At 41.9% G+C, this 27,472-nt stretch overlaps 1 protein-coding gene across 3 annotated transcripts in view; it reads left to right on the top strand.

Annotated features, from left to right (window-relative positions):
* PTPRO (protein tyrosine phosphatase receptor type O) overlaps nt 1–26,117 on the top strand; it is a 235,418-nt gene extending 209,301 nt beyond the window's left edge. For all 3 annotated transcript variants that reach the window (XM_057557630.1, XM_057557629.1, XM_057557628.1), the window contains 8 exons: nt 2,526–2,616; nt 5,042–5,118; nt 5,725–5,859; nt 6,088–6,210; nt 11,010–11,164; nt 13,272–13,407; nt 18,937–19,057; nt 20,113–26,117. In XM_057557630.1, coding sequence (XP_057413613.1) covers nt 2,526–2,616; nt 5,042–5,118; nt 5,725–5,859; nt 6,088–6,210; nt 11,010–11,164; nt 13,272–13,407; nt 18,937–19,041 — 822 coding nt within the window. In that variant the 3' untranslated portion in view covers nt 19,042–19,057; nt 20,113–26,117. The remainder of the gene's footprint in view (nt 1–2,525; nt 2,617–5,041; nt 5,119–5,724; nt 5,860–6,087; nt 6,211–11,009; nt 11,165–13,271; nt 13,408–18,936; nt 19,058–20,112) is intronic.
* The last annotated feature ends 1,355 nt before the right edge of the window (nt 26,118–27,472 follow it).

The raw sequence follows: 27,472 nt of genomic DNA, 5'->3' as shown, positions 1-27,472 counted from the left end.
CAGCCGATTAAATCACTCTTATCAACTTAGGGCATTTACAGCAGGGAGGCAACACACAATTAAAGTTCTATCAGTTAGTCATCTTCCATATGTGCTCCAGCTCTCAGCCTCAATCTGTTTCCACAGTTTCTTTTTGTACTGGAGGCCTTTTCCTGTGGCTTATCAGTCTGTCCTCAAAGTGGGGGTTTTGGGGGGAGAGTTGTTCAGTTAGCACAAATGGCAAAGGAGGGAGAAATTAAGGAGCCAGGCAAAGCAAAACAAAGAATCATAATGGAAGCATTTCACAATCATGATCAATAGTGCTGCATTAATATTTATTGAGTTTAATCATTCCATTTGATAGTCACTATACACCAGTGAAGTATGGAAAAATTACTAGCCTTGTCTTACAGATAATTAAACTGATGTTAATGAGAGTGGAAATACTTTTTCAAGACCCTGCAGTTTATAAGCGGTCCACCAAAATAAGCCAAATATTTTGACAAACTATCTATAAAGACACTCCCCAAAGGAGGTAGATTTCCAAAATATTTTAAGCAATGTAAGCATCATTTAAGTAAGCTTATAGCTGCCAAAAGGAGCTAACCTAAAAAGAACACTGATTTGGTTGAAGTTTGCTAAAAATAAATTTTGTTTCTTATAAGAATAATATAATCAGTCTTTGACAACCCTTTAAAATGGAAAAAACAGTTATAAAGGAAAAATGACAAGCTTCTCTTTAAGGGCATTTGGCAAGCAAGGGTTTTGCCCGAGATGAAAAAAAACTTCTAAATTTGTAAACTGAAGATCAAAGTCAGCATAGTTGGTCTTAAGATTGACTTCGACTTGGGCCAAGAGCTCGCAATTTTGTGAGCTTGGAAAGCCAACAGTGGTGAGAAATCAAAGGAAGAGAGAAATCCGGACAACTAGATCAGTTCATCCATGTTGACTGCAGCTTGCATTCCAATGCCATTAAACACACACACTAAGCCACCAAAGAACTTCTATGTGGACGTAGCAGACGTCCCAGGAACTGGGTGTCTACAACATTTGCTTTGCATGGGCACTTGAATCAAGACACTGAAGGCACAAACACCAAAAAAATACCCTGCTCAATCTCTCAAAACATCATCAAATGTCTACAACTTCCCTCAAACCTCTTTCAAAGACTCTCCAAAATTCTTCCCCCAGAGAAGTATTCCTCCAGCTTATGATTCTTTGAGGTAATAATTGGGAGGAATCATGAAGAATAGCATCCCATACAAGTAAATAAAATTTCCAGCAAGTGGTGTCTCTAGTTGTTCACTTAATAGTCTTATAGAAAAATGCATACTATATATGCAACCCCATTTGTAGATGGTTAGACAGGCTGTTTACTAATATTGCCCTCGGATTTGTATGGGATTTGCTGCATTGGTCATGTGCTGCACAATTCCAAGGAGCACCATTTACGTAGACCACAGAATAATTGATGCCCCCGGAGAAATCCAGGTGGCTTGACTCCAACCCCTGTTTCCTATCAGACACGTGTCATAGAAGCTTAGAAACCCCCTTTTCCAGTAACATGGATTTTCTGAAGTATGTTTGTTGTCTGTTTATATAAAAATTGCATTATCAGTGCACCTTCTGATAATAGAATTTATAAGAGTAATGATACACACAAACAGATATTTGGATGTTCCTATTTTCATGGAAGGGTTTGCCTACCCACTACTGTGTCATCCTTATTTTGGGGTTTTATTACCAGATTTTAGTGACTGTCAATCCTATATCTTGTAACGTGGAGAATGTGCCCTACTTCTTGTTCCTCACTCTCTCCTTTTCTACCTTCTCAAAAGCTCATCGCCTTCAGGAGAAATACCTACAATTCCTCATAGCATAGGAAATATTTATTCAAACTGCATAAATTTCAGTTACCCGGTACCTCCAAAAATCTGAAACCTACTTCTGTTTTCAAATTTTCCATACCCCTGAGTGTAAAGTACATAATTCTTACCTTCTCCAAGTGATCACTTAGCTATACAAGGTATTTATGTATTACATCAGTCAGCTATTACTGCAATAATGCTATATAAGAAACAATCTCAAAATCTCAGTGACCTACAACACTTATTTTTCTCACTTGTGGCTCTGTGGGACAAATGAGATCATTCTACTTCAGGCTGTGGGTCAGAGTCAGGTCTGTTCCATGTGTCTTCTCATCCTGGGACCAGTAGCTTTCCTGGGCACGTTCTTTGCAAGCAGATGGCAGAAGCACAAGAGAGCAAACCAAGCTGAGCAAACACATTTAAAGCTTCTGATTGGACGTGAGTTCTACCCAATTTCATTGGCCAAAAACAAGGCGGCAACAGTAGGATGGAGAAGTACACTCTGCCCCAAAAGGGAGCCACTGTGACATCATAAAGCAAAGGGGATGTGATAATTGTGATCATTCTATTACAGGCAGGAAGTGAAGAATAATCCAGTATGAGCAATAAACCAATGTGAACAATAATGCAATCCATACCATGTATGGGAATCTCAAATCTATTCTCTGTCATTTACAGGAGTTGAAGTTGATTGGACTGGATATTTCACACTTTGCTGCAGACCTTCCACTGAACCGATGTAAAAATCGCTACACAAACATCCTACCATGTAAGATTGTCAATAATGCCAATCCTACTCATGTCTTCTAAAGGCTGAAGGGCTGTTACTGAAGATTAATCAGTTTCAGGAATCTCTGGCCAGACCCAGTAACGGTCTGTATCTTCAAAGCCATCTCTGTGATTGCATTGATCACATTGGTGCTTTGATGTCATTAGATCCTGTCATGTGTAGGAAAATTTAATAATTATGCTTTTAAATAAATTGTATCTGAACAGAAAAGACCGACCATTTGGCTTTTGGGAGATCAAAAAGTATTAGCCAAAGTAGGGACAAGATAATCTGTGCTCATAACCTATTTTCAGTCAATTCATTGACAATGGAAGGAGGCAAATGGAAAGGGAGTGCAAGGTGTGAAAAAACCTCTTTTCTTACTTCTGGCAAGTTCTGCCATTCCTTAGCATTTTGTAATAAAAGCAACATTCAAAGAACAAAATAATGCCATTTTTAGTAACATGAATGGACCTAGGACTTGTCATACTGAGTGAAGTAAGTCAGACACAGAAAGACAAATATCATATGATATTGCTTACATGTGGAATCTAAAAAATAGGGTACAAATGAACTTATTTACAAAACAGAAATAGAGTCACAGATGTAGAAAACAAACTTATGGTTACCAAGGGATAAGGGGGGGAGGGATAAATTGGGAGATTGAGACTGACATATACACGCTACTATATATAAAATAGATAACGAATAATAACCTGCTGTATAGCACAGGGAACTCTACTCAGTACTCTGTAATGGCCTATATGGGAAAAGAATCTTAAAAAAAAAATAAAGAGTGGATATATGTATATGTATAACTGATTCACTTTGCTGTGCAGCAGAAACTAACACAACATTGTAAATCAACTATACTCCAATAAAATTTTTTTTTAAAAGTAACGAAGAAAAAGTAATATAAAGTACGTACAGGACAATTAAAATACATTCCAATATAGATTTAACTTTCCTCTCTGCTACACTCTAGGGGGAACTGGGAAAGAAGGGAAAAGTACAAAGCTCTAGAAAGAGAACTCCCTCCTTTAAAAGGGTTCTTGACAAAATTAAGTACTATTATCATTACAACACCTTACTTCTGTACACATTTCAGGATTTACTTTTTTCATGTGAAGTCCATTTACAAAAAGACCATCAACTCCATCTTCTCTTCTCACGGCTTCCCAAAAGTAGTGAATTCTCTGGATGTCCCTGAGTGAAATGGAAATCCTGTGTTTAGGCTACATTCTATGGCCTTACACGCAACCTACCAGATATTTTAGTTCCTGTACATATTCTCCACAATCCCCAAAAAACCTGGAGACCACTCTTTCAAGGACAGGAGGGCTGAGGGGAGGAAATATTGGTGGGGAGATATTTATATATTTATTTAAACCAGAAGCTAAGATTGAGATAGGCTAAAATATTAAGCTAAAATAAATTTTTTCTACCTACCCTATCACTGACCGGTTTGACTTGGTACTGAGTACAGATATTGGGTACAGAATTGTCTTGACAAGTCTTCCTTCCACACTGATTTTTTTTTTTTCTGGTTCATTTGTTTTGTTTTATATCTGTTAATCCTGAACTCCTAATTTATCCCTCCCCACCCATTTCCCTTTTGGTAACCATAAGTTTGTTTTCTTTCTGTGAGTCTGTTTCTGTTTTGTAAACAAATTCACTTGTATCATTTTTTTTTTTTAGATTCTACATATAAGTGATATCACACGATATTTGTCTTTGTCTGACTTACTTCACTTAGTAAAATAATCTCTAGGTCCATCCATGTTACTACAAATGGCATTATTTCATTCTTTTTTATGGCTGAGTGATATTCCATTGTGTGCATATACCACATCTTCTTTATCCATTCATATGTTGATGGACATTTAGGTTGCTTCCACGTCTTGGAATAGTGCTGCTATGAACATTGGGGTGCATGTATCTTTTTGAATTAGAGTTTTCATTTTTCTGGATATATGCCCAGGAGTGGGATTGCAGGATCATATGGTAACTCTATTTTTAGTTGTTAAGGAACCTCCATACTGTTCTCCATAGTGACTGCACCCTTCCACTCTGATTTTTTTTTTTTTTTAATATTTATTTATTTATTTATTTATTTATTTTTGGCTGTGTTGGTTCTTCATTTCTGTGCGAGGGCTTTCTCCAGTTGCAGCAAGCGGGGGCCACTCTTCATCGTGGTGCGTGGGCCTCTCACTATCGTGACCTCTCTTGTTGCGGGGCACAGGTTCCAGACGTGCAGGCTCAGTCGTTGTGGCTCACGGGCCCAGTTGCTCCACGGCATGTGGGATCTTCCCAGACCAGGGCTCGAACCCGTGTCCCCTGCATTGGCAGGCAGATTCTCAACCACTGCACCACCAGGGAAGCCCCTCACTCTGACTTTTAATATTTTTCTCCTTATGCTTTACAGATGACTTTAGCCGAGTGAGATTAATCTCCATGAATGAAGAGGAAGGTGCAGACTACATCAATGCCAACTACATTCCTGTAAGTAGTCAAAATTAAAAATTTTAAAAATCAGGCGTCCAAATTCTAACCCAGCCAGTGGAAGACTATTAGGGCTTCAGGGATGTGTCAAACAGTTCAGTAGAGAGCCGTTCTCCACTAAGCACTCCAACTCTAAAGAACAGTTTCCATTATTCCATTTTAGAATAAAGAATAGGGAGAAAAAGAAGCCCAGAGACTAGTAATATACAAATTTCTTTGAAAAGGACTAGTGAAATTGAAAGTAGATCATTATACTAAAGATCATCTTTCTTGTGCTTAAATGTCAGTGTCAGCAACCAAACTCAAAGGGCTGCACCTGAGCACCTGTGCTTTTAAAATGTATCTGTAAAGACAGTGGTTGTTATTGTTAAAAGGTGTGGGTGTGGTTTTTAGGCTTCCCCCCCAAAAATGTGTAAAATCATATGGATTTATACAGTCAGCTACCATGACTGCCTCCTTGATGAAAAAAGGAGAAAATATTATATACGTGCATGATCCCTTGCCATTTTATCCCCAGTAAATTCTCAGTTTTTTCTCATTTGTGTGAAACAGCATTTGGTGTTGACTGTAGCTCCTTAGGTGACAATTTTGTCACTTACCTTCCAGGGATACAACTCACCCCAGGAGTATATTGCCACACAGGGGCCTCTGCCTGAAACCAGAAATGACTTTTGGAAGATGGTCCTACAACAGAAGTCTCAGATTATTGTCATGCTCACTCAGTGTAATGAGAAAAGGCGGGTAAGTGCCTAGTGGGGTCAGCCCCACTTAGCAGAAAAGCCTGTACCAGCCACTGCCATGGATTAAATGCTTATTGTCTACTGGAAACTATTCTACTTGCTTCATTCTTCATCCTCAAAATAATCCTATACAGTTCTTCAGAGGCAAGTCGTTCGCTTTCCCTAAATGAGTATAGACTATTTCCTCCCTAGCTGTTTGTTTTAAAAGGTTGTGCTATTGTCCCCTCAGGTGAAATGTGACCATTACTGGCCATTCACGGAAGAACCCATAGCATATGGAGACGTCACAGTGGAGATGATCTCAGAGGAAGGGCAGGATGACTGGGCCTGTAGACACTTCCGGATCAACTATGTAAGTCACAGAGTGTGGGTTCAGGAGCTGTCCCCACGCTGAGGGAACCCCCAGGGTCAGGAGACCAATCCCCCTTCATGGGAGACTATGAGCACCTCAGACTTGGCAACACGGCTTCCTCCAAGACAAAAATCCCACGTGTAATGTGCTTGTTTCCTAACTCCTCGAGAATGGTGTGGATTAAATACTTACCCTGGAGAGCCCGAGGAGATGGAATCAGAAGGCTGCAGCATTCCAGCTCAGATTTCAGCCAGGGTAATAGAAGACACGGTGACCCACTGCCCGCCAGGCATGACTGAGGAGAGAAGTGTTGTCACTACTTATATTAACCATATATGGGTATATTTAGGATATACAAGCACCTGCATTATAAATTAAAATTTAGTTTTCGATGTAGTGGTTTGGGTTTTATTTCGCTTTGTTTGGCTTTGTCCCTTATTTTGTTGTAGTTTGGCTTTTATTATTTCTAAGGTACTTCTGGACCTTATTCATCATGGTTTCCGAGCTCTTTTGAAATGCTATTGAATTCTGATTGTTAGAATGTCAGAAAAGTCTATTTTTCCCGTAACGACTGCTACGTCTCTGCTGACAGGCAGCCTTTTGAGCTCATGCTGAATGTCTGTGGGCCAGGCGAGGTGCTGACATCAATCGCAGTCACTCCGGTTCCTTCTTCACTGAGGGCAGCCCTAGAAAACAGGAGGGAAGTTTTACTAGTATTCTCCACCTAAACATGGTCTCTGGTGAGGACAGACTTAATACTAAAGTCCTCATTAAAATGTGCTTCTCTGCTTAGAAACAACATTTCCTCACAGTGCAGATCAGAGGATGAACAAAAGACCCTGCTTCATGAAGCCCATGAGCTAAGAATGAGTTTTACCTTTGTAAAAGTTGGAAAAAATTAAAAGAAGAATAATATTTCACAGGAAATATTATATGGAAATTATAAAATTCCAATTTCAATGTCCATAAATAACATTTTATTGAAGCATAGCCACAGATTTGTTTACTGATTTTCTATGACTCTTTCTGTGCTACATCAAGCTTGAATAGTTGCCACAGAGACTGTATGATCCACAAAATCTAAAATATTTACTATCTGCCCTTTACAGAAAATGCTTGATGACCTTAACATAGGAAATGGAAGCAAGGATTGTTCATATCATTGCAACCCACGTACTCATTAACTCACCATTTATTGATACCTACAAGAAACAAATCACTCTTAACCACTACTAGTTAACAACGGCTTTTGCTACATTGAGAATTTAGGCAAATCCCAGTGTAACTGTTAACAAGCTGCTCCAGGCTGTTCCATCTCTTTGAAATGCCCATCTCTTCCTGTTCCCTAAACACACTCCTACTCAGAATTTCAGCTCAAATGTTCGCTCCTTTATCAAGCCTTCCCTAGTCTCAAAAGACCTTTCTCCCTTTCCTCTCCTGCTCTAGTTTCATGTATATCACTCCATCACAGTGCACCATACATGGTTATAATTCTCTCATTTCATGTCTGCCTTCCCATCTGTAATGGACTCAAGTCCCATGTACTATAATGGACTCAAGTACCCTGTTTTAATAATCCTTGTAATCCTAACCCTTAGCCACTTAATAAATCTTCATGGAATTAATAAATCAGTGAATGAATGTTTTCAAAAATAATAAATCACTTAGAAAACATCAACAGACTTAGCCATCAGAGAAAATGTTTGACAATCTCAATTCCACTTGAACTCTCCTTTCTTTCTTGGCTATTTTACTCAGAAAGCCAGTATAAACTGCTATACAAATACAGAGTAAATCTCTCCCTAGGTTTTACATCTGGGAGAAAAAAGTTGCAAAGCAAAAATAATGTCTGCTCCCTTGACTGGGAAAAGTGACATCGATCACTGTATGATCAATACTATGTTCTTGTCCTTGGTCTTAAATAATAACTTTTCAATGACAACCATGTGAAGGGCTTGAAACATAGGAATAAAACGCTGAATAGTAGACTTGTCTGGTTTTTAATACAGTAGTTGCAAGCATCTGATCCCAGAGCGCCCCCTTTTGGCCATAAACAAGTAGAATCTAAATTTTAAGCTCCTGCAACGAAGGTTAAATTACCAAAGAACATTGTGCTGTGCTGATGAATACCTTTTTCTATTTTTTTCATTTTTTGCTTATATACTTCTTTATTCCCTCCATGTTGATATGTGGAAATTTTCAGAGTACAACCAGATAAATTTACACAAGTGAGGAAATCAGAGTATGAGAAATTTTGGAATGGTTAAGTAAGATGTAACCAGCAGGGTTTTCTCATTTAATAGAAAGGAGGAAAATGACCATAACACAAAATTTGTCACTTTCCAGTACTTGAAACTTGGCATGAACTGAGTAAGAACTGGAGACTAAAACCCAACAAAAACCTGTTTGTTCCCATTACTTGTGCCTTGCTATTCAGCTGACAGGAATCACCCATCTGATACAAGACCTCTGCCCTGCAGCTACAGAGAGACTAATCACAATTTAAAGCTTTCTTATTTTTGAACCACCTTGCATATTTTAGCTGGATACATTTTCAGATACATTTTAGAATATATATATTCTAATATAGTTATATATATATAGGTATATGTATGTATGTATGTATATGTATATATTTGGTCAATGAAAATAACCAATAAACAATCTACAATAGGAATATTTATTTGAACCACACTGAGGACTAGAGCCTGGAAGACAGCCTCTCAGATAACTCTGAAGAACTGCTCTGGAGAAGCATGATTTTCAGCACAGTTTTCTATCTTGTCAGAACAAGGAATATTAAACAAGTCAGGGATACATTCCTTCAAGATTTCAAAAAAACCCAGATCAGCACATACACAGCAAGCCAGTACGGCCTTGGCACCTGGGAAGGGACTCTTATCATGGAAGGAGGACCAGCATGGGCATCCCAGGAACAGGGACATTTATCTTCATTTTCAACATGGACATTCTTTACTTCTGGCCAACGCACCCTTTTCTTTAATAATTAAAGCAAGTGTACAATGTATGTTTGATAGGTCACAAACAGGCTGTTCTGGTTAGCATAAGATTCAAGTTAACTCACGTATAGCCCAGAATGACTTCCCGTACTTCAATACGTAAAAATTTCTTTTATCAAAACACATATATCCTACAATGTATGAGTCTTGTGCTCAGCCTGTGATCCGCATTTGGAAAGAGTGAGCATTTTCGTGAATTTTTCTGGGCAACCAAAGCTATCTGGGGATAGAGTATACTTAAATCCTCCGGGTGTTGAGTAATTCATTCATTCTGCACAATTTATTATGCTTGAGTTACTTTCTTGCCATACTTCCTGAAGACAGCAGTGAGGATGGCCAGCATCTTTGCAGATTTCATGCTCCATGTTTCGAAGACAAAGCCCTTGAACTTGCTCATAGAGAGAGACATTGCGTATGGCTGGGGACGTGTGGCCTTAGGCCAAGGAGACAGTGGGTCTAGTTGAAGTGCTGACATTTATATTTATACAAATATTATTATATTTTTATGTAGACATTTATTTATATTTCTAATTTTTACCTCACCCAAGACCAGTGACACTTTGAAATTCACTTCTCTCTAATACCTGAAAACCTAAACTTTAACTCCAAACTCATAGCCAGACCAAATTCTTCCAAAGTATGATATAGTGTTCTATCTCCTGAGTGGATTCTAGGGTCTTAGCAAATTTGAGGGGTGAGGGATGCATTAGATCTTTGTGAGGCTTGGATTTGGAATATTTCTGATAGTTGATAGCAAGAGCAGAATAAAACTTTATGCTTATCAATTAGTAGGGACTTAAAAAAAGTAAATCTTGGAGGACGCACATCCTAGCTGATATTTACACAGGTCAGAGGGAACAACAATATATTTGGTATACGGGTTCATATGAATGGGAAAATATACAAAACATACCCATTTACTGGGATTCCCAGAACCACCCGTTGAAATGCACTGAGCTGGATGACAGCAAGTGGTAGTTATCATGCTGTGGTAGTGATGAGGATATCTAACAGATACCATCCTTCACAAACACAATCACACTTAATCTCCACGACAACCCTTGTTAAAGATATCATGAGACCATTTTCAAATGAGAGAACACTGGTATTCAGCGAGTTTGTCTTCGTCAGTTCCCCTAGCATCCGATCCCAAGACAAGGATTGTTATATAGGGGATTTTTTGAAAGTGTAATGTTGGGTAAGATCTGTCCAGGAGCAAAGGAAGCAGGATAGGACAGTAGAGGTGTCCCGTCTTGACTTTTTGTGCCCCAGTATCAATCACTCGTTAGCTGCAGGCTGCCCTCAGCCTGAGAACGCTATCTCTTAGGCACTTCCCAGCAAGGTCTCCCCCTTCAGTGGCAGACGCCTGTAAGGAGCGGGGTGCAGCTAGATGCTATTAGCAGCGCCAGGGAAAGGGGGTGCAACAGCCTGGCCCAGTGGACCCAAGCAGGGCACCAACAGCATCTTCCAGTATTTAATTCATCGCCCAGAGCTGATGTAACTTCTAAATGGCAGAGCCAGGATGCAGATCCTGATCTGCTCAAGCTCTTATCACTACAGAGGCATGGATTAGCCTATTTATCCTACGATCTGAAGCTTTATACAATTAGTATTTTTTTTTCAGGGCCTGCTTTGTGCCAGACACAATGCTGAGAGCTGGAAAGGGAGATGTACCGACCAGGAGTGAAATGTGGCTTTACCATCGCTTGTGACCTGCCTCCGAGGCCTGAGCCATCCTGACGGGGGACTGAGAGATTAACGCTTGTTTTTCTCCTAAAGGCTGACGAGGTGCAGGATGTGATGCATTTTAACTACACTGCGTGGCCTGATCACGGGGTGCCCACAGCCAACGCTGCAGAAAGCATCCTGCAGTTTGTACACATGGTCCGACGGCAAGCGACAAAGAGCAAAGGCCCCATGATCGTGCACTGCAGGTAACCTCATCAAATGCATTGTCGGTTAGAAATCACGGAGGAAATTGCCCACCATTAAACCGCTGACCAGACTGAATTAACAGTTAAATCAGTTACGATTTTTTAAAATGTATGATTAACTGAAGTCTTACTAGATACATGATTTACTTATAATACGGCTATTTGAGATTAATAATATTATTGCCATTATCAGATTAAAAAAAAAAATCTAAGGAGTAGAAAGATTAAGGGAGTCACAAAAGTTCATGCATCCAGAACATGGAGGAGTTCGTATTCAAATCCAGGCACACCCGTCTCCAAAGGCCGGGCTTTTAAGCACCGTGTGATAGTACCCTATCCTATCAAGGATTCTGTGGGCTTATTAACAGAGCCAAATACAAAGTCAAATTAAAAATAGCCAATCACAACCCAGAGGAATAGAAATAGAAATAAAAAGCAAGTTGAAGGAAAGGTGAAATAAAAACATTCGGCTCATGAAGATAAACATATTTGCTAGGTTTCTCTTCCAGATTATCTCTAAATTTCCAGATGGTGCGGATAAAAGGGGCTATATGATCTACTGCATTATCAAAAATCAAGGACCACACTAATCCCTTACAGAAAGAGTTATCTTTGAATTTAAGCTTTCTTTCCTACCATGTGAACAAAGCTCCATCAAAATCCAGCAGCGTGACATAATGTTGTTGTGAAATGTTTATGCAGCCTCAGAAGAGCCAGGGATATAAATGCACTCCTGTTGTGTATCAGCAATAGAAGCGGGATAAAGCTGTCAGAGGAGGCATTGGCAGCCAGTAATCCTGGATCTAGTACCTTGGTCTGTGAACTAGAATGGCTAAGGGTGTGTGTGTGTGTGTGTGTGTGTGTGTGTGTGTGTGTGTGAGAGAGAGAGAGAGAGAGAGAGAGAGAGAGAATGTGTCTCCCTGGGAAGAAAAATGTTTCATAAGCTACCAAGGTTCTGATTAGGGAGATTACCCTTGCTGTCAGTCATTCCCAGGTCAAAAGCTTTGCTTCACCAGATGAAATTATCTCATCTCAAAATGGTTCTTTCCAAGAGCAGAAAATAAAGCTGCTCAACCCTGGGGTCAAACACATGGACTCCTTTCACACACATATCAGGGTAGCAGGTACAGTTCTGGATGTGACTTTGCAAGTGTTCACCCAGACACAGAACATTTTATCTGAGAAGATAAATCCTAAGAGGGAAGAATTGTCTGGTAGAAGAAGCAAACCAGGGCTCTGAACTCATGGTTTTTCCTGTTGGATTTCTCTCCCAGCACATCCCACTTGTAAATTGGTTTTGATTTCTATTTCCTCATATTCCCTCATAATCCGGAGTTCAGAACCAGTTGGCACTTCAGCCTGTGGGTGATTGGAGGAAAAGGACAGCTGACTTGAACTGTGACCCTGGGGACTGTGGTGGAGGACTGGTCAACCCATATCACTCCACTTCCCTCTATGCTCTGAGCCCTGGGATCTGGGGACTGGAAGAGACTGGGTCCAAGTATTAAATCTGATTTTGAGGCAACTATCTGGGAGAATGAAGCCGACCAGCACCCACTAGCAGGGCAGACGCACTTTAAGGAAGGTCTGAGACGATGAACTTGACCTAGGGCTGAAGACGCACAAATTACCAGGGCCCCAGCCCTAGAACTAGGGTGTGTGGGGGGGCATCTCAACTAAACTTTCGAGCTGGGTGTGAGGGCTTAACTCTGAGGCTACTCAGAAGACTGGAATTGTTTACGTGTATCAGCTCCCTGGGGGGCCGGAACTGACTCTCCAGGAGACTCCATATGGAATCCTTACTTTCCTAAGGAACAGAAACCCTGGGGGGCGGGATGGGCAGGTGTGGCCAAGGCAGACCCACACCTCTCTAAGAGAGGTCGCAGTGATCGAACTGTGGCATTAGGAGACACATCAACCACAAGTGCATACTTAAACATCAGTTAAGTGGGAAATATTGTCAATTTCATCTTTTTTTCTCAATGATGCTACATGTAGTTTTGGTGTGTTTTTGGTTTTTGGTTTTGGTTTTGGTCTTTTTTCATCGCCAGTTTGTTTCCAACAGTGTAGAAGCGCTAAGTGATGTGTGTCGGAACCTCTTTTTCAGTGCTGGAGTCGGCCGGACAGGAACATTCATTGCCCTGGACAGGCTCTTGCAGCATATCCGGGATCATGAGTTTGTGGACATCCTAGGGTTGGTGTCAGAAATGCGGTCATACCGGATGTCTATGGTGCAGACCGAGGTAGGGGCATAATCACATGTATTTTTAAACTTGCCCTTGACTGAAAAACTTCCCATTATTCAATCTCATACGTCAAAACCATTGTCTCGAATTTTTTTTTTTTTTGCATCTGCCGTTCCCAGTTTCTTATTGTGCACATTCAAACTGCTCCAAGGTATATAAGAAACAGATATTAGTCTCTAGAAATCCATTCGTTGTATTGTGCCCGCACTTTTATTGGTGTTACATGCCCTGCAGTAACCCAGAGCTCATGGGTGTATCCGTAATGGAATAAAAGCTCTTTGAACAGACTGAGAGTTCGGTGAAGGTGACAGCCGTCTGGGGAAATGCCACCAAGTGGAGACTTTAAAACTGATGTGATTTAATTTCTATACAAAATGCTAGATTTGATTCAATAAGTTTATCATTAGTTTGCCCTTCCTGTGGCTCAATTCACTTTTGATGATAATATGGGTTGACTTTGTGCTTTGTGATGAAATAAAATCCTTGCGATTTTAAGGATTTCCAGCCTCTCATCTGCCAGCACTGCCAATCCCTTGAGCTAAATGAATGGAATCGTCATTGTAACAACATGGAGGCATCCCCAGAAATATATATCAGTGCTACGTGCTCCCCTTCCTCCTCTTCTCCCAGGTGCTCTCCACCTCGAAGCCTTAAAACGCACTCAGGCTGGAGTGGCAGCCCCAGACAGACAGCACCACACTGCCCTAGAGCAGCAGTGGGTGTGCACCTGTGCGGGTTCACAAACCCAAGCACAATAGTTTCTTCGTAATCCGAGTCACCCAGCCGTACTCGCAACTTCTTAGCTTCAGGCGAACACTAATCCTTTTTCTCGAGGAGTGTGTGTGGGAGGAACACTTGAGGACTGGAGCCCAGCCTGGCCCGACCTCTGACTCAGTTCCCAAGGGATTAAAACCTGCCTTAATCTGCCTCATGCTTTTCCCACCAATCACCACTAGATGTCAGTATAACTCAAAAGTCCACAGTCCGGGCTGCCGTCTCAATGCTTCCGGTTTCCCCTTTCCCACCCTTTTTACGTTTCTCTCCTGCCTCCCCATCCCGTCTGACCAAGGCTTGGCACAGACCTTCCAATCTGTTTATTTCTGAGCTCTAGCAAGATCATAGCACTTTGGAAAGAGTAACTCATTCACATTCAGACGGCTCAGGGATGATTAGGAAGCAAGACATCTATTAGCGTGCTCACTTCCTTGAGATCACTCACGTTCCAGTTCTGCTACCTTCTAATTTACCACTGTGGAGACATAGACATTATCCTATTCTCATAAGTTTAAAATGTCCTGGTTTCCCAGACAAGCCCAACTACCTAGTGATTAAACAGTGCGTTATGAATCCGTCCATATTTTTGGCTTTCACTTCCATAAATCTGTATCCACCTATGTGATTAAAACTCTCTGTTATGTGTATTGATCTCCAAGCTTCAAAGGGCCACTCCTTATTTTAAGTATTTTGGATTTGATGAATTGTCTGCCCCCATTGACTTAATGCGTACCTTTTATAATTTTATAGACTGTGATTACAGCCTGTTGGCTTTCAACTTTCCAACGACAGCATCCTAATCCCTTTTTAAAAGGTTTACCTTCACACGGTAGACCCTCTATCCAATTTTCAGTGCCATTATCTTTCTTCACGTGTGGTAATCCCAGGACACCAGGGCCACCACCATGTGCCTTTCTGCAAAGCTGAGAAAAAGTTGGGTTTTCTCTGTAACTTTCTTTCCTCAAATTTTGACTGCTTCTTTGTTTATGGTCGTATTTTAGGTTGACATCTCCAGGGAAACAGTCTTTTTTAAGTACGATATCCCTTCCCTGAACTCTCGTGGGAAAATTCAAAGTCAGCAGAAGAGGCAGAGGTCACCATGGGTCACTTATTTTTCCCAACTGTTCCAGTTCACGCTTGAGTTCCCTCAGGATTTTGCAGTGATCCTCTCTAGTTCAAGTTATTTATTTATGTCGGTTTTGTTAGTTATGTCTGGAACAACTTGTCCAGTGATTTACCTCTGTTTTCCTCATTCCTGTGCTCTTTGTGGCTCAGCCTGTAACTTGAATGTTAGGATTTCCTTAACATCCTCCTTGAGCACATTCACGCCCCAGTCCTGCTGCCTCCTAGTTTACTGATGGTAATAATAAAGAGCAGAGTAAAACATTATTTTTCTTCATCATCCCAGAACACTCCTTTGACATTAACGGTTTTCAAGAGGTCAGAATGATTCTCCAGCTGAGTCGATGTATATACAGAAACCACAGTGTGTTGTGTACAGCTTACCTCCCATGCTGGTTTTTAATTTTCCTACGCCCTCTTGATGGCCCATTGCCTTGATTCTAGTACCCCACCCCCTCTACAAGCAGCAGAAGTCACTGATTAATTTGACCATATCCTCCGATGCATATTTCAGGTCCCTGCAACACGCCGCATGGGCCGTATTTTGATGAGCCCCCTTCCCCTTTCTCAGCTGACCAGGCACGCCGTGTGGACCCCTGCACAAGAGCAGCAAGGGGTAGTCAGAGAGTAGGGTGGTCAGGCCAGACCCCAAAAGAGGCCCAGGACCGACCCTGACCACTGTACAACTCACTTCACCTCTCAAATCTCCCATTCCGATGAACAGATACACGCTACTATATATAAAATAAATAACGAACAAAGACCTACTGAACAGCACAGGGAACTAGACTCAGTATTTTGTAATAACCTATAAGGAAAAGGATCTAAAAAAAAAATAGACATAGATGTATGTGTAACTGAATCACTTTGCTGTACACCTGAAACTAACACAACATTGTAAATCAACTATACTTCAATTTTTAAAAAATTAAACAATAGAAATATATATTTTTAAAAAGCTCCCATTCCTCATCTGTAAAAAGTGAAGGACAACGTTCATTAGTTGTCTGTTGTAAAGTATACATCAGGTGAACCGATATCATCAAGATAAGTGCTTTGAAATTGTAAAGTGCCACACGTGGATGGCCTTCGCCTCTCCTGGGCTCTCTTCTATTTTTATCAAAGGTTTTCTTTAATTTTCCTCTAATAGGCTTTCCCTGGAGGTCAGCTAGGGCCTTGCTTTGAGCAGCCGCTTCTCCTCATCGGCAGACTCCTGATTTCTCAGGAACTCTCAGAGATGCGTCTGTAAATAGTCTTTTATTTACTTTTCCTGTGGCCTAGCTACTTTATTTACTTATTTATTTAGACACAATATTTGGCCACTGCGTAGGTATGGGTTGAGAGACTAGCCAGTCTCTGTCCTTATCGATGCCCTGTGCTGCACTCAACACCAGAAACAATGGAGGGATATGTCATAACAAGAAAGGGAAGCTCAGTTACTGGTGTGATATTGTCACAATATAAGGGAATATATTTTCCCCAAATTTCGTTGAAAAATACATGTGAGTCCAGGGAAGTTTGAAGTATTTATTTTTATCCTTTGTATGAAGTTGTTATACAAAAGCCTCCTTGAAATCCTGTGGTTATCTTAACTGGTTCTTATTTATTAATTTTTTTTTTTAATAGAGGGAAGGATTATTTATTTATTTATTTATTTTTATTTTTGGCTGTGTTGGGTCTTCGTTTCATGCGAGGGCTTTCTCCAGTTGCAGCAAGCGGGGGCCACTCTTCATCGCGGTGCGCGGGCCTCTCACTGTCGCGGCCTCTCTTGTTGCGGAGCACAGGCTCCAGACGCGCAGGCTCAGTAGTTGTGGCTCACGGGCCTAGTTGCTCAGGCTCAGTAGTTGTGGCTCACAGGCCTAGTTGCTCTGCGGCATGTGGAATCTTCCCGGACCAGGGCTCGAACCCGTGTCCCCTGCATCGGCAGGCAGATTCTCAACCACTGCGCCACCAGGGAAGCCCTTAACTGGTTCTTTTTTAAAGGTTATTTTTAATGGTATTACTTAGAGAGAAACTCCGGAAAATAAGGAAAAAGGAGAAATGACCTTGACTTCATGGCATAAAGACAGCTACTCTCAATATTTTGGCATATCTCATCTCGGCCTTCATTCAACTTTAATGCTCACACAATTGTGCTCATATGCCCTATACACATATGCTAATTTTACATTCTGATTTTTCACTGAATGTTTTGCTACCTGTATCATCCCAAATTGCCTAAAACTCTATAACTCTCATTTTAAAGACTGAATACTGTTTCATTTTAGATATGCTGTTGCTTACTTAAAACATTCTCCTTTTTATAGGACATTAAATTGGATTCTTTCCTTTCTTACTTTTATCTGTCCACAATGCCATTTATTAGCATTTTATTCATTGTATCTCCACCAACTGTAGGTAAAAATGATTGCTTCAACAAACTCAAATCATCATTGAATATTATTTTTTCCATTAGGTTTGCTTACTTTATAGATAAAAAATAGTTTTAATTTACAATTTTTTATTACTCGGCCATTTTTTGCATATGGTTTAATATTTTCTCAGTTTACTTAAATATTTAATAAGCACAAACTAAGTGCTGGGTATTAGGAATAAAAAGACACGGTCCCTGCCTTCCAGGAATATTTGGTCTAGTGGTCAGTGTATTTTATTTATTTGTCACTTTAAGTGTGCATGTTACTGATGTGGATGAATTTTAAACAAAGATGAAGGTATCAACATTTGTCATAATTCTAGAAAATATTCCCTCTCAGTTTCTGGTTTGCCTTTTATTTTATTCTTTTTACTGCTTTTTAAATACAATAGTTTGACATTTTTATTTGTAACTTATTTCATTGTTTAAAGTTTAAACAGTCCTTCCTTAAAGTAATCAGAGAAAAATTAACCTATATTTTCCTTTATATTTTTATGGCTTAATTCATTAAACTTCCTGGAATTTATTTCAGTGTATTATGAGGTGATGTGCTACTTTTTTTTTCAAATAGCCCCATGATTTATTGATTGAATATTCATTGCCTTTAGCATTAAGTAGTGATAGTCTAAGCCCTATTATTACTCAAACTATTTCTACAGTTGATTCTCTTGGATTTTCTAGTTATAAAATTGTGTCATATATATGGAATCTAAAAAAAAAACAAAAAAAACTGGTTCTATGAACCTAGGGGCAGGACAGGAATAAAGACGCAGATGTAGAGAATGGACTTGAGGACACGGGAAGGGGGAAGGGTAAGCTGGGACAAAGTGAGAGAGTGGCATTGACATATATACACTACCAAATGTAAAATAGATAGTTAGTGGGAAGCAGCCGCGTAGCACAGGGAGATCAGCTCGGTGCTTTGTGACCACCTAGAGGGGTGGGATAGGGAGAGTGTGAGGGAGACACAAGAGGGAAGGGATATGGGGATATATGTATATGTATAGCTCATTCACTTTGTTATAAAGCAGAAACTAACACAACATTGTAAAGCAATTACACTCCAATAAAGATGTTAAAAAAAATTGTCTCATAAATAATGAAGAATGTTTCCCTTGACATCACATCATATCATTTAATACTGCCATAGTATTAAAATATTATATTTTTGCACAAAGATATCTTGCTCTAAAACATGTCTTTGTCTTTTGCTCCAGGAGCAGTACATTTTTATCCATCAGTGTGTGCAGCTGATGTGGATGAAGAAGAAGCAGCAGTTCTGCATCAGTGACGTCATCTATGAGAATGTCAGCAAGTCTTAGCTCAGAATCCAGACCAGTAAGTAGAGAAGAACCCATCATGGGCACCCTGTCTTAGAACAATGGGAGAGGACATGATGGGATACAACAAAGGCAGCAGTGGCTATTTGTGCTGACTCTGACCCCACAAAGGTGGTCACAGGGAGGTGGTCATAGGGAGAGACAAATACCATAGCAGATCTTTGAGCTTCAGTGGGCCTTGGTTGGTGGGTGTGGCATGCAAGAGCTTCAGCAACTCATGAAGATTTGCCCTCCATTCCCTCCACCCTGAACCTTAAATTACTCTGATATTGGATCTGTGCCTGCAATATCAGAATATTACCATCCAACACTATTTATCTAGATACTTTATGCAAACATTTTACTGACTACAAGGGCCATACAAGGGGCTACAAAGAAGACATGAGCTGAAGTAGACACCCCAAAGAAGAAAAACAATATTGACAATAGTCTTAGGTTAGCGGAGTTTTCAAATGCCTTGATCTCATCTATTATGTGAGTACTTACTTGAGAACATCGTGAAAAAAAAATCGTAACACAGTCAATGCCTCGTGCTCATGTTTTAACTAGGAGATCAGATTTCGGAGGTGTAAGTAATCTTGGCTAAAGTAACAAGTAATCTTCTAACTCAACTCAGTAAACAGAGCATAGAATGTGTCTGAATATATTAAGGTTGGAGAGATCGTTGACAGGGAGAGAGAGGACAAGGGTGCCTTGAGGAAGAAGTATGGAAGGATATGGACTAGTGAGTACCAGGATAGGATTAGCATCAGACCATTACATCCATCAACAAAGACAGACAGAAAGCACAAGAAGGCAGGAAGGATAAAGAATAAGGAAAGACAAACAGAGACAAATCTGCAGGTAGAGGGAAAGACAGAGCCACAGAAAGGAGGACTTGCACAGAGAAAGATGCACAGATAAACCCACGTCCACATGGGCTGTGGGGTTGAGTGTAATGAGAGCTCGTGATGGAATCAGGAGGTGGTCGCTGTACTTCCAGCCACAGAGCTGTTGATGACCGGCTTTGCTCTCCCAGGCTGCTTACCGTCTTCCTCTCTCTCCCATTTACAGGACAGGACATGATGTGAACCCATCCTCCCTTGCTTCCAAGAGTTTTTTGGGGGGGCTCTACTAGCCATTTGCTAAAAAGGGCCCTGCTTTGTAGTATGTGGCCAAGGAGATAATTTATCTCATAGAAGCACCGGGAAGACTTAGCCTTAAAGAGCCTACAGTGTCTTTTTGGACTCTCACTTCTGGACATTCAATAATGGACCAAATTCAACCGGACACCAGAAAGGTCCAGACGCTTTGCAAAGGGCAGGAAGCACGACACTTCCGAAGAGTTTCGCTGGACCTTTGCTGGTTGGGCTGAGTTTTTTGTCGTTGTTTTTAAGTGCAATAATTTTTGTACGTGTGTGATTTTATCAGAACGTTGAATTGTTTTCTGCCCGCACTCTTGATCAAGCTCGTAGCCCAAGAAGGATCAGGAATTGTTAGTGTCAAATTATACCTCATTGTTAAAAAGAGGCATGGCCACACATGAAAAATGGCAATTCTGCGTCAAGGAAATTGAACCAGTGCTATCTATAATCCAACATAAGCTACTGGGTCAGGAGTGGGGAGGGTGGATCGGGGGAGAGAGAAGCGTTCTTCCCACAGATCAACTGCGTATCTTTTCCAAATATGAAGAGCTGTAATTCAGCTTCAAAGTAGAGTAGAAAAAATATTTAAGTCTTAATTGTTCTAGTTCTTGATGTTTTTTTCTTATTAACGGCTCAGTGTTTCTTCCTTGGCCCTCTTGGACTAATGCCACTGTCCAGGTTCTTTTTCAACAAACTAGATCTGGTTCAGAAGACTTTGAAGTCTCACTCTTTAGACTCCATTGCTGTCTGAGCAATCTTGGTGCCTAGAGTTTGCATTCCTTTTTCTGTTGACCTGCATACACGTAAAAGCTATTTCTTTGCGAACTATAGGCTGTGAACACGCACTTTCTTTCCCCCAAAGAGCTGGGAATTTATGAAGTTGTGGCAATGAACTGCAGCATGCTAGGACAATGATTTGCCTACATTTTTGGGGGGTGATATTGTCAAGCGTCTCTATGGATTCTGACAGAGATAACTTTCTGTTTCGTTTTCTTTGGGGTTGTCGGTTTCATTTTAACCTGTGTAACTAGCAACACTCTATTCTTTGCATTTTGTATAATTACAGTACGTAATTGTGTCTTGTGACATGAACACTGTCAGAATGGACACAGATGGCATCCTGAAGCCTGTTACTTTGTGTCACTTCCTGAGAATGAAGAGGTGATGGATATACGAAAGAAAACATTTTGAGTTGAAAGTAAACACAAGCTTGCTGCTTCACTGGAGCAGTTGGCTGTCCTGAGCCTTCCTGTGTGTGTTTCAGGAGGCCGTGTCCCCCTCTCTGTGCATCCGCCCCTCGCCCTGGATCCCCGCTTTCCTGCGCATCTCCATGAAGCCATGTACACATCGTCAGTTTCATATTTTATCAGTGACCTTTGTAATGGTAAAGGATGCCAAGTCAACAGCTCTGCACCCCACTGTCTCTTGTCACCAAGGCCTGGCCACAGCGGAGCCTGGCACAGTTCTTTGCAAGACCTGGCCAGGCAGGGATTCTCAGGTTCGCCTCGTGGTGGGGGGGGGGGAGGAATGGCAGAGGCTGTCCAGAGCCCGCAGGTTAACAGCTTGGGCTCCCCGGGTGTTGTCAGCTTTGACTCGCCCCCGCCTCTTCCTCCCCTTCTCACCTCCCTGCTGCCACCTTCTTCTCTTCTCACTCCCACCCCTTTAAGTCCCTTCTTGGGCATGTTAATAATGTACCACTCCATTCCCAGGAGTACATGTGGCTAAAGAAAAGTAGCAAGTGTATGTGTGACTTCCTTAGGTTTTCGCACACGGACAGGTCAGGAGTGAAGTAGGTAACGTTGGGTGAGCTGATAAGACACCTGCTGGTGCTGGTACATTTCCCACGTTCACAGACTGGAACTTTACTTCCCTGAAACTTAAAGCACTTTGTAAATATTTTATGATTTTCTTGAGCACCCCTTCCAGGTAGGGATCAAATAGTCCCAGATCAGTTTTCCCAAAAGAGAAGATGAAGTATCCAGAGTTAGACGGAAGCCTCAGAGTTCAGACGACAGAGAAGTCACACCAGGCACTTTACCAGATCATTCCTTCAGGGGTCTCCACAGCCGTCACTCTGTACATCACTGGTACACCGGTGCTCCTGAAGTGTACAGTTTATGATGGGAAAAGCATCCATCTGTCTGAAGACTTGGGTTTCAATCCCAATAGATGACTTTGAAATGTATCTGTCCTAAGTCTCAGCTGATGAACTGTAGAATTACCTACTAAAAGCACCATATTTCACAGGTGTAAAGGGTATCAGATCTGATAATTCACACAAAGGTGTTTTGTATCTTATTCTTTCATGTACCCTAGGGGCCCCTCGAACCAGCTTAATTTTCACTCCAGGATTCAACTCTAAGAATTCCAGACAGGAGGCAGCTAGGGCCTCTGTGTTCTTAATTACAGTGTTATTTGTAATCATCTGTGAAGTGCTACAGTGCACTGAACATAGAGGCATTAGCACAGGCATTCATAGTAGCCTACATGGTGCATAGAAAGAGCTGAAGATTTTGGAATAACAAAATATTTAACTTTGAGTGCTACTGAGATCAAATTCCTTGGCTGCAAAAGCCAATTTCTGAAGTTAATTGAGAAACTACCACTAGACTCTAATTTATAAATTTAATATCTAACACTAATACAGCCATACCTACACATTCATTGTATGGCTTTATTTAACTTGAAAAGGAAGGAAAGTGATGGATGGCAACCTTTTTGGGGGGACAGTTCTAATTCGGGGTTGACAATTTTCCACTACAAAGTCAACACTGCCCCCCAAATTTAAAATTAGAAAAATTAGTAAGGTTTTTTTTTCAGTTCTTATAAAATCTTTAATCAGATTCTATAATCGCTCCCCTGTTCTAAAAGCTGTCCCTGACCCCGGAAAGGGGATACATCTCTCAAAGAAGGCTGTGGTGTCAATGTGTAAAGCAGGGGCTGGAGACTTTGGAACTGAGTCTTTTGCAGACCTTACGAGAGCTACTGGCTAGGGGATTGGCTGTCAGCCAAGGGGGTAAAGTTACTGAATCCAATCTCTAAGAGCCAAAATCCTCCCTGCTTTCTAGCAAGGAGGCCTTCCTTTCCACCTCAGGAAATGTCTGACGTGATGTGCTTCAAATTAGCTGGCGCATTTCCTAGCTCACTGATCACGAGCCTGGGGCCTGGCCCAGGCTCAGAGCTCAGAGGCCGTGCCCAGGACTGAACAGAACAACCACTTTGGCCAGAGGAGTTAGAAAGCAACAAAACCTAACACACACAGACTTCTACCTTTGGTTTTTAACAGCCTCTTTTGGATGCATTTGAAGGAAACTTGAGCCATGATCTCTCTGACTCTTGGCCTTCCACAGCAGCAGGAGTTTTCAGTTTCACTTGATGCCTATCACAAGGCCTGATCCTGGTGGGTCACTCAGTTAAAGATGGAGGATCATGTTTAGCTCTGGAAGTTGTATTATGAGGGACACGAACAAACTGTTCGGGGCAGGGTCACCTGAACCCTTACGACCTTGTGGAAAACAAAGGCCATAATCACAAGACCTGGGGCAAGTAGGGCTCTTAAGCCTGGGGTCAAGGACGAGTCCCTAGTTCATCCAATCATTCATTCAACAAATATATGTTTATCTAATCCGCGGAATGAAAGAAGCAATCAATGAAGGAAAGATTTTTTGACCGCTTGCAATACACCAGGCACCAGAGACACAAATGTTGCCATAGGCTAACTTGTAAAACTATGTTATGGAATCAGAGTCTGGTTGTTGTCGGAAGGACTAAGAAAGCATGAGACAAGTCTTTTTCAGCATTTTTCACTTGTATAGCTCAAATGTTGTCAACCTTCTGCAGTCACACCAGTAATAGTGGTACACCTTTTTTCCCAATGGCTTAAGGACAGAAACACCAAGTTCTCATAGTTTTTGTTACTCATCAGGCACCACAGACCCTGACATGGTCCTCCTTCTTGATGAGAATCAGCAAGCTAGCCTTCTCTCCTACTCAGAAAGACTCTCCATCCCTGGCAAATGGCTAATTCTTTTCTACGGAACACTTCCAGTGAGCTTCTGGAATTGCCACCTCCATGGGCAGCCCATCACTTCATTCCTCAGAAAGCACTTTCTTCTCTTGGTTACACATCTAAGGAACTTACTAACATTAAGGATGGGGATGAGACTGAAAGTTCTAACCTCCAACCAGCCCCCATGCTTTGGTGCTTTCCAAAAGTTTTCTCATTTACATAAGCTCAGGTGTGGTTGAAAGGGTTTTGTTCTAAACATCCAGACACCTTTACTGCTCTTATCACTTGGGAAATTCCAAGGGTTTTAGGAGTTCTAAATATATATTTTGGAGCTCTAGGGACAAAGACTAAATATATATTTCCTATTACAAATCAAAATATCACAGGTGTTCCAAGCCAAAGTGAGAAGTAAAATCCAGTTCTGATTTCCACCCAGGTCCCAAGCTGTCTGCTATATGCATGATTCTCAATGATTAGAAGTTTCTAACTTTAGCCAAATGTTCATTCATTCACCAAATGCTTACTGAGCAAAAATGCTACGGACGAGGAACTGGCCTGGGCCCTAGGAACACAAGGATAAGTCCCGATGTCTCCAGGCAGACAGCAGGTGGAGGTGAGGCTGATGGGATTAAGGCAGGTAAATGAGACGAGACACCCTGGAGCCCCTGGGCCCTCCCTCCGTTCCTACCCGTGGCTGAAGCCAGCAGAGGGGTGATCTGCAGAGCCCGGGAAAGCCCCTCACGTTCTTGGACCGATGTATGGCTCTATACCTCTCATGGACAGAGGCTTGAAGTCCAAATCGACTTTCCCATTTTGGTAAAAGGGCAGGCACTGTGGCACTGACCAGGGCCGCCTTGACAGAGGCTGGCTTTGAAAACTTTCCATTTGAGAAATAGTAAATTTCTAGCCCTCAAAGAAAATCATTTGTTGACTCAACATCCCATGTCAGGCACCGTGGAAGGGGCTGGGGCTATGAAGATAGATGAGACAAGGTCTCTGCTTAGAGGAGTTTACATTCTAATAAGGGATATTAGAATGGGAACTAAGGGCAATAGAGTGGTACAGAGGATGTGGTAGAAATACATAAAGCAGCCAATGTAGTCCCAAGAGGACAGGTGATTTCTTTCTGGAAGGGTCAAGAAAGGCTATACAGCCACGTTAAAGTATTAAAGACTGCAGAGCCACATTAAAGAATACTAATGCTGTACACTCACCCCCGCGTGCAGCGAGCATTCAAAAAACACCCACGGCGTCAGTGACCGGGGCCCATGTGGGTAACCAGACCTCTGAACCTGCCTTCTGAAGCTTTTCTTCTTGGTTGACTCCAAAATCAAAGTTTCTTTCCAGGCTTCCACAGACAGCTCCCGTGCATGTATTTTTCGGCAGAATCAAGTAGGTTTACTGTCACTGCAAATGTAACCAAGCATACTGGGGCTACATTGCCCAGGCACTTGCAGTCAGTTCTGTTCTCTGGGAGGGAGGAGAAGGGGTAGACTGTACTCCCTGGCCCCTAGGCCCTGAAAATCTGCCAGGAGCAACCTTCCCTGCCTCTCCCTCCCTCCCCCCTCCTCTATCTACCTATCATCTCCGGATAGAGACGGTGGTGCCAGGAAGATGGAAGGGGGCTGGGTCCCTGAGTTGCCACCTGGAGGAGAAACCCCCACCGGCACTGGCCCATGGTGTGATCCAGTAACACATTTCTACCGCGTCGTCATGAGATGCAGGCATCGTCGGCTATGGCAGTCAACGGGCCTTAACTAATATGGCAGCCTGAGGGTAACCTTTGCGACTATGTTCCATCTCAGTAACGGTGGGAGTTTTTCAGGGCAGTGGTGTGTGACTACCCAATAAAATTCCCAGGAGACAGGTTAACGATGAGACAGAACAGAGAGAGGGTAACCCACAAGGCAAATACGGGCTCAGGAAAAGGCCGCAGAATCATGATGGATTCTTTTAATAAATAAACTTTTCTATGGAAATACATGTACTCTTCTCCAGAAGTGGTTTTCCTCCAAGTTAGATCTCTCCTTCTCTCTCTCTCTCTTTTTTTTTTTTTTGTAGTTGTTTTCCATTTCCAAACCCCGTAACAAGACCATTACTCAGGAAACCCACTCAGATTTTTGAACCACACGTGAGGCTACTGACTCTGAATCTGAGTCCTGGGTTTCAGTGAAAAATAGGCCCTGGAGTAGGTCCACATCAATGAAAGCTCAAATGTACAGGAGGCCGTGAGGCTTGGTATGTGGGGAGATTCTGAGCCTGCGTGTCATGGTGAGTCCAGGACAGTGGAAAGGAGTTCAAAGCCAGTTGATACAACATAATTTTGTTCAGTTCTGAGAACACCAAAACATCCACAGGGCTGTTTCAACAGGAAAAGTTAACTGCAACCACTGCTGCCTTTACAAACACAAAGAACAAAATCGTCTTGGAAGGGTTCTTTCATGTTCAAAATCAACCGAATCACATCCTCCCTTAACCAATGAACTTGGGAAGCAGGACAGCACAGGGTCCAGCAGTACAGCACATGGAATGGTTTAGAACAAGGGACTGTGTGGATGGAGAGAAATTCAACTAAGACTCTGCCCCTGACTGTGACTCAGTGGCCTCATCTGTGAAATGGACATAGTGATGGTAGCTTTCTCACAGGGCTTCAAAAAATAAAGAAGATAATGTGTGAGGGGCTGAAAACAATTCCTCGAATAACTTAGTATATTACATGGCTCTTCAGGACAAGCACGCCTCTCACCATCTCCAAGGGCCACCTTGGAATTCTTGAATACATTTGATAAGAGCATCTGAAGCCGGTGCCTGTGCTGGGCTGGCTCAGTTTCCCCAGGGTGACACCTGAACTACCCCGTCCCCTTCCACCCCCAACAGTCACGGACCTTGGGATATAAAAGAGGTGCAGCCTGTGACCCAAGGAGGACCCTCGTGCCATAGGCTTATGGTGCCAAACAGGAGCTGATCCTCTAGATCAGAGCCCTGCACTGCCCACGCCTGGCTTTCGACTTTGATTCTCTGCTACCAAGTGCATCACAGAACCCGCACTAGCGGGTTTCCCAGCAAAGCAATGCCAGGGCCTGGTTCACATTCAGTGAAAACATCTGCAATAGTGCAAGCAATCTGTGCAAATCTGTTGCACTAAAACTCTGTCTGAAAAGCTGGCTACTTGTTCTGAAACCAAAACGTCAATTTGTACAAACCGCAGTACGTAAGTACACCTGGGCAAGCACCACTTGTGAACACCACTGAATGCCTCCGTGAACCAGCTGCTTTGTTC

Source organism: Balaenoptera acutorostrata, chromosome 11 (assembly GCF_949987535.1).
Source record: "Balaenoptera acutorostrata chromosome 11, mBalAcu1.1, whole genome shotgun sequence".
NCBI classification, from domain to species: Eukaryota; Metazoa; Chordata; class Mammalia; order Artiodactyla; family Balaenopteridae; genus Balaenoptera; species Balaenoptera acutorostrata.
Note: the sequence above shows the minus strand (reverse complement) of the source record. Positions and strands in the feature narration are given on the sequence as shown.